Source organism: Merops nubicus, unplaced genomic scaffold (assembly GCF_000691845.1).
Source record: "Merops nubicus isolate BGI_N331 unplaced genomic scaffold, ASM69184v1 scaffold6824, whole genome shotgun sequence".
Lineage (NCBI taxonomy): Eukaryota > Metazoa > Chordata > Aves > Coraciiformes > Meropidae > Merops > Merops nubicus.
The window spans coordinates 25309-33407 of record NW_008604793.1 but is presented as its reverse complement, the minus strand read 5'-3'; the positions used below and the strand labels follow the sequence as shown (position 1 = coordinate 33407).

The following is an 8099-nucleotide window of genomic DNA, read 5'->3' as shown; positions in this document are numbered from 1 at the left end:
CATTAGATCAGATGAAGTGCTTGATTGACCAAATCAATCATGCAAGACTCTGCATCCTCAACAGGTTAAAAAGCCAAATAGAGAAAGAGCTCTAGGAATAAACAAAACAAAGATAAGGGATTTGGATTTTTTTTTTAATTATTTCCAGAACTCAATTTTTAAGTCTAACAGACAGTGTAAAAATAAGGTCAAATGAATTTTGGAAGAAATTTCCAAAAATAAATAATTCCAGAAATAGAGGTTTCCATTTTTCATTTGTAATTTCACATTTTTCATCAATATCTGAGCAATGTTCTAGAGAATTTTAGCACAAAGTCTCTCTTGAAATGTTTAGGGTAGTCGCTACAATAACTTCAGATAATTAAATCTGTGAGATATTAAACAGCTGGACACAACTACAGGCTGCAATATTCAGGTCACCTTTGTCAAATAGACCACACACTTCATGTCCAGCTTTACCAAGACTGTTTCCAAGAGAATGATCAAGAGAAAGACAGACAGACAGACAGACAGACAGACAGACAGACAGAAAGACAGACAGAAAGACAGACAGAAAGACAGACAGAAAGACAGACAGAAAGACAGACAGAAAGACAGACAGAAAGACAGACAGAAAGACAGACAGAAAGACAGACAGAAAGACAGACAGAAAGACAGACAGAAAGACAGACAGAAAGACAGACAGAAAGACAGACAGAAAGACAGACAGAAAGACAGACAGAAAGACAGACAGAAAGACAGACAGAAAGACAGACAGAAAGACAGACAGAAAGACAGACAGAAAGACAGACAGAAAGACAGACAGAAAGACAGACAGAAAGACAGACAGAAAGACAGACAGAAAGACAGACAGAAAGACAGACAGAAAGACAGACAGAAAGACAGACAGAAAGACAGACAGAAAGACAGACAGAAAGACAGACAGAAAGACAGACAGAAAGACAGACAGAAAGACAGACAGAAAGACAGACAGAAAGACAGACAGAAAGACAGACAGAAAGACAGACAGAAAGACAGACAGAAAGACAGACAGAAAGACAGACAGAAAGACAGACAGAAAGACAGACAGAAAGACAGACAGAAAGACAGACAGAAAGACAGACAGAAAGACAGACAGAAAGACAGACAGAAAGACAGACAGAAAGACAGACAGAAAGACAGACAGAAAGACAGACAGAAAGACAGACAGAAAGACAGACAGAAAGACAGACAGAAAGACAGACAGAAAGACAGACAGAAAGACAGACAGAAAGACAGACAGAAAGACAGACAGAAAGACAGACAGAAAGACAGACAGAAAGACAGACAGAAAGACAGACAGAAAGACAGACAGAAAGACAGACAGAAAGACAGACACAGCAATAATAGTGCAGATGTTAAAGACCAGAGGGAAGAGAGACAAGATCTAGGCAATTACAGACCTTAATCTCACCACAATAATATTCAAAGATTTAGAACAAAGAATTTTTTATTTAAAAAAAAAAAAAAAAAGGGGGGGGGGGGAGGGGGAAATAAAAACTGTTGAAATAAAGGGAAACTGTCTCACTGGACATCTAAATGTACCAAACCATTTACATCATATTTACCTAAAAACAAAACAAAAAAATCCTGCAGAAGGAAGAGTAGGTATTCTCAGCATCTAGGCTTCAGTAATGTCCTTACTATAGTGGCACAATGGGAATTACTAAACAAGCCATTATAACAGAGTGCCATTTGGGCACTAAACAAGAAGCAGCAATGAACAAAGCTGAGAGGTGCTGGGATTACGAGGGAAACTTCTTAAGGATCAGAATTTATGACAGTATCAATTTGCAGGACATTAGAAAACCATGCAGAATAAACTGGACTGTCTGCACTACCAGAAAAATACTAGATCAAAATTCAACAATAACTTAAATATATTGTGCACTGGGACTAGCACCATGAATTTCTATAAAATGGAAGCTCATTAGTTGATAATGACTGAGAAGAGGGCATAGGACAACTGCTTCACCAAAGAAAGTCCATAAGCCATTAATGACTTTCTCATGGATGCAATACAAATGTCATTTTACTACATACCAAGTGAGGTGTTGCAAATAAATTAGGATTAAGGTTACTTAGCCAGGCACTGGTGGAATCTCACCTGGAATATCACAAATGCTTTTCTAATCATCCATGTTCAAGAGAGATGAACTATTAGAACAAGAGTGGAATAGGTGAGATCACCTTAATTAGTCTTGCAAAAGGGAGGATTGCTATCCATAAATGTAATTCAAAGAGAAGTCCAGGAAGGTAGATGAGCTGCAAACATTAAGTAATTTATCACCCAGAAAACAAGTGACTATAAACAGGCCATTGATAAAGGTAGGCTATGAATTAGAAGCCTAGTCACTAAAATTATAATCAAATTTCCAATGATACTGTGAACAAAACTCGAACTGTTTAAGATTAATTCTCATATATTTTTGGAAGAAATTATAAAATATGCCATTTACATTTAAGAGCAGTGATTTCAATGGCCAAAGTGATAAATTCCAGCCCTTTGCTCACAGGAAATTAGTCACATCCAAAGATATAAACCCATTCCATCATCAAAGAATGCAAAGCAAATGAATTCTTTCCTTTTTTTCCATTCATTTCTTTGTATGAAACTGCTTAGGATGGCTAAATCAAGACAAACTGCAACTTTGAGCAATAATCATTTTACCACTTAGAAAAATTAAAATAGCATTTTGAGATAAAGTTTTTCCTAAAAAGATGCTTAAAAAATTTTTTTTTTTTAATTGTGTAGTAATAAGTCCTCCACAAACAAATCTAGGGAAACTTAGGTATATTGGCCTGATCTGTCCTTATCGCAACAGAACCTTTCAACAGGTGAAGTAGAAAGAACAGAAATACCTAAGAAGCACCTCAGTGTGCCATCTTCATATCACTGCAGTGACAAAATTTAAAACTTTTTAAGCAAACTTATGCTGACTTACAAAAAAAAGAGAAAGCATGTTACATCATAGGGCCATTTCTTTTAACACTATTTGAAAGAAACATTTTTAATCAAAAGCAACCTATAATCTAGTTCTAAAGTCATAAAAAAAATCAGCCTAAAAACCAAAGTGATATGCTGCTAATCCAAACAAATCTGTCTTCTAAAAAAATAAAATCACAGAAGACTTATTCAGAAGTTTCCTAATATACAAGGAGCTTTTATAAGCCTCAGCTAAAACAAAACACCATTATTATATTCACCTTGAGACTCACATTGAGATTCTGCAAAGGTTTATGAGGTATTGCTAGCCTAAGGGGAAATAAATTTCCCTGGGGAGTAACCCAGAAAAGCTTTATGGTTCAAGTTAGTAAAATCACTCATATAATTCCCATACCAGAATTTATTGGTTCCTCAAAAGTCGTAAGTCTAGGTATAGCAAGAAAGGACAACAGGAAGCTCCTTTATTCCTGCAACAACCACCACACCTTTGGAGCAGAACTGAATTCCTGTGCTTTTCTATGGTGAAATCTGCCTGCAAACCATGTGTGATTCTTCTAGAATTTGACACTGATAGAAATTACTTCCTTCACTAATCAGACAATATCAGAGGAATTTTCAGACCACATAAACATTTGATTCACATGCTTTGTTAATAAATACTACATAGCTATGTGAAGAGCTAGGCAATCCACAAATAGTTATATCTTCAGATATTGCTTGACCCAGACCCCATGAAAATCAAGCCCACAGTAACTAAAGAAGGCTTTAGCACCAGAATACCACGCATCACATTTCTCACTGTTCATTAACAGGACTGGATCACTAGAGGTGAGGTTTCAATTCATATGAACCATAGGGTAAGTCGCCTCTTTCTGTGTCTTTTTCTTTCAGTAGACACCTGGTACACGCTTGAAAAATAGCCTTCATTAGGGCTAAAAGCCATGGTTGATAACATTGAGAAAGAATAAAGGAGTACAATTTGAAATGTTAAGGCAGTGTATGTTTTAAAAGCAAGTAGAGAGAAATTGGGCTCTAATTTTTCAGAAACCTTTTTTTATAAAAAATTTTCTTTCCTATTCAGGTGAGTTCAAAGCAATACTTCTATCATTTCCTATGTCTTTTAAATTTGGTTTCTGAGCTTCAAAGAGCCAAAAAAAAAAAATCATTCTTAGTTCAAATCATCTGGACTTTTAAGGTTAAAGATAATCCCATAGATGCAAAACTGTAGATAAAAGTTACTGCTGCAGAATTCAGGAAAATTTGCCACAAATTTCATTTAATTTAGAGGGAAGGGAAAGGGGGGAGATTCAACGAGGTAAAATGGAAGATGAGAATTAGCCACAGCAGAAATAGTTTAGTTGCAGCATATAAGCCACGTTCCACAAAACACTGCATGCGCCAATAATCCTTCATCACAAGCAGAGCCCCTGAAATCAAGGGATCTCCACAGTAATACCCTATATTGTTACAAGTTAATTTTCTGTTTGATGCAGTGAAGCATATGGTCTCTAACAAACTAAATTTCTCACTAGTATGTGATAAAATTATCATCTCAGAAAGGATACATAAAAACTAGAGAATACTTCAGACCCATAAGAACTGCCAGATAAATAAGTGCTTTATCCCACTCAAAACTTATTGCCATAGAATGAAAGGCTTGGGGGTTTTGTTTGTTTGTTTCATATATGCCTAACTATAGTCTGTTTTATTAACCCGCCCCAAACATAGATTTAACATTTAAAAAAAAAAAAAAAAAATAGGAACAAGTGGTACATTTCAGCCATAAGCCAGCAATAAATTCTGCCAGACAGAAAATCTTACATTACAGAGTGAATCATGTACCCCTCTTCACAGTTAAACTAACCACAATAATAGGTAAGAATAATACTGGTACTTTTACACCACGTTTAATAAGCAGCATGTGAAGAAGCATATCATTCAAAGTTCTAATAGATGTTATAGTGAGTGAACTTGCAGGAAACTGGAACAACATATTTTTGTTTTCAAGAAAAAAAATTCTCTGATAGGTTAAACAGACATGTTCAGAAATTAAAGGTCTTTTTTCAAACAATGGCCTTCAATAGTTAAGAAATCTTACAATATTCTTGTGAAATATCATTCCAAGAGGAGAGTTTTACAGTAGCTTTATGCATTTCAATCAAACTTTTCCATGTAGATAAATCATATCATGATACTCTTCCTCTTATTCCTATTCACTTTTATCCTTTCTCAACATTGTTATAAAATTTCAGCACTACCATCAGAGATAATGGCAGGCAGCATAAGAATTCTATGACTTTTGAAAGGATTTCCCCAAATCATAAATCTACTTAAACAGTGTTTACATACATATGTTTTGCACACATGCAAAAAGAAATGTTAAATGGAGCAATAAAAAAAATAAATGCCTTAACATATAAATATTACTTTGAAAATTTTGTATTATGCATTCTGTGTTTGCTTAAATAACTGAGGGACTCAGATCAGCTATATAGAAACCAGCTAATAAAAAATAAGATTGTAATTTGAATAAATGTATATATAAACGGTCCTTTAAAAGTATCAGAAGGTGTAGATTTTCATGTTTATTTTACTGAGATAATCTTTTAGATGTACCTTGTATAAGATACTTAAAAGTCCTCTTGGTTTATATAACTCTAGCAGTTAACATCACTCCTAGGAAAAGCCTGCGATTTGCAGGAAGAATCCCAGACAGACATGGCAGATTATTTACAAAAATTAGTGTTCATTTCCTCTTATTTCCTCTAGCAGCAACATGAATACACTTCAGAAAGAACCCTATATACAGTGAAGAACTAAGTTATTCCATTTCAAAAATCAGAATAAAAGTTTTACGGTAATACAACCTTCAAAATAACTAAATTATTGTAGTAACCACTGCTCATTGTATTCTCTTCTATCCTTTCTACTTTTGCTCTACATATTCTTTTTTACTCTGTCTACTCTGTGGTAAAAACAGTAAGTCTGTGGTAAAAAAAAAACGAGTTTCATCACAACAGTAACCACTGCATGGAATTTCTGGTTTCAGCCTTTAGCCTTTTTAGAGCACCATGGCCATGTACACAAGAACACATAGCCAAAGCCACTATACTCCAAAAGCATGAAATGCTACTGCTTAAAAAGAAATAAGATTTACATAACTTAAATGATTTTTTCTTTGCAAAATGTTTTTGTTTCTGAAAACAGGCCTTTTCTTCACTTAAAAAGAAGGACTTTTTTTAATCAATACAGAATAAAAGTGATTTGAAAGTGACTTACTTATGTAGTATTCTTGCACAATGCTTGTGTAGCCATATATGGCCGAATATCCAAAAATTATGATCATAACCACATCTCTGCTGTCCAGCTCTACTATGTGTGCTGAATGACCTTCCACAGCGTATTGCTGGCCATGTACAAGCACTGCAGGAGTTCTGGTACTCCACGTTTGACTGGGTATGTTGAAAATCCACAGCTCATCAGTAACATTGCCATTATTTGTTTCAATTTTGCCTCCATACATGTAGATGTCTTCCTGTAAGAATTGGGAAGGAGAGTAGAGAAAGCAAATAATGGATTACAGAAAGATAACATCTGAACTGCATACTTCTGTGCTGCATAATATTTCATAACTGAGCAATCTGATTCGAATCTTCACATTTAATCTTACATTAACCAGCTCAGTATCAGACACTAATCCCAGACAATTATATTTAAACTAAACCAACAATGATGATAAGAAGACTATTTCTCTGAAAAATAAGCCCAGCCATGAAAAGGATACCAAATGAATCTCAATGGGATTACTTCAAGCAGAAAAGCTTTAATTACATGGCTCTAATTCGTACTGCAGCATTCTACTAAAAAAGAAAAAAAGTCCGCTAAACAGAAAGGATATTATATTGTTTTCTTAAAGAATACTTCACAGAACTAAAATGTGATTTTCCACACACTCAGTCTACAGGGATTTCATTCAGCATGTGCACAAGACACCACATACTTCCTTTACAGCAAAGTAACCTAAGTCCTGAGAAAATTCAGTCATCAGAGCCCAAAGAAAAAGGGATAATGCACATATAGCATCCTTTTGGGCACATTTGCTAAAAATAAATCCCATATGGGAGTACTCTGAGTTCTTTTAAAAGGGATGCAAAACAGATTTTACAGTCTTCATGAACCACATACTCCAAACAGCAATGCTATCTGTTTTGATAAGTAATGAATGATTTACTTAAATATTGACTGAAAGCAAACGCCTAGTAAACCTCAGCCTTCATCTAGAGTTGCAAGCCAAGGCATACAAAATCACACAACAAATTCCATCTTGTTGGCTTCACAGACTGGCTCAAGGACAGTATATCCTGGGTAGAAAAAAATGCCTCTGGTTCTGAGAATGATACTTGGTCTTTGCCAGGACACACCAGAAACCACATACAGTCTGTATCACATCTGCATGGTGTTTGTACAGTTGGTAGTTGTCTTCTGTACACTGTAATGTAATATTCTAGGGTTTACCCTAACTTCAGTCGTACCTGTTTAAAAAAAAAAAAAAAAAAAACACACCACATAAAGGGGAAGCTGGAGGATTAGCATGTCTGGGAAAGTTTTGCTTGGCATGGAATACCGAGCCTCCGAAAGAGGCTAGAAGATAAAGACACTAGCTAATATAAGAAGTTTGGATCAACCATCTAGAAATATCAGACTGATTGTACAAGAAGATGACAGGATCCAAAAAGAAATGTAAACTGCATGCTGCTATCACCATCCACATCACGAGAGAACAACTCAGACTGGCAGGCACGTACAATACAGACAGCTGGTGGAATGCCAGCCTACACAGCCCAGCAAAACAAAGGCTTGAGAGGGGCACAACGCTGTCTGTACACCTTCAGCTCATGGTAAACAACAGAGTCCAAGACCACACTAAAAACTTCCTCCATGACATTAGTCACTAAATGACTGAGCTGTCTGCCCTCTCCACAAGTACACTTGAAATTCTGGCAAGATTTTCCACTATTTTTTTCATTTAAGGCAGGTAAACATTTATTGAGTTGGAATTTAAATCCAGTGATACTCTGTGCTACTGGTTAGTTTGGACTGGTGGTGTTTGAACACAGGGTGTTCACATGCTTCA

The 8099-nt window shown here is 35.6% G+C and overlaps 1 protein-coding gene across 1 annotated transcript in view; it reads right to left on the bottom strand.

The window, feature by feature from the left end:
- The window catches only part of LOC103771806 (attractin-like protein 1), a gene marked incomplete at both ends in the record, with an annotated part of 37521 nt that overhangs the window by 6218 nt on the left and 23204 nt on the right, over nt 1–8099 (bottom strand). The window contains one exon of the mRNA XM_008939120.1: nt 6245–6500. Within this exon, the coding sequence (XP_008937368.1) occupies nt 6245–6500 (256 nt within the window). The remainder of the gene's footprint in view (nt 1–6244; nt 6501–8099) is intronic.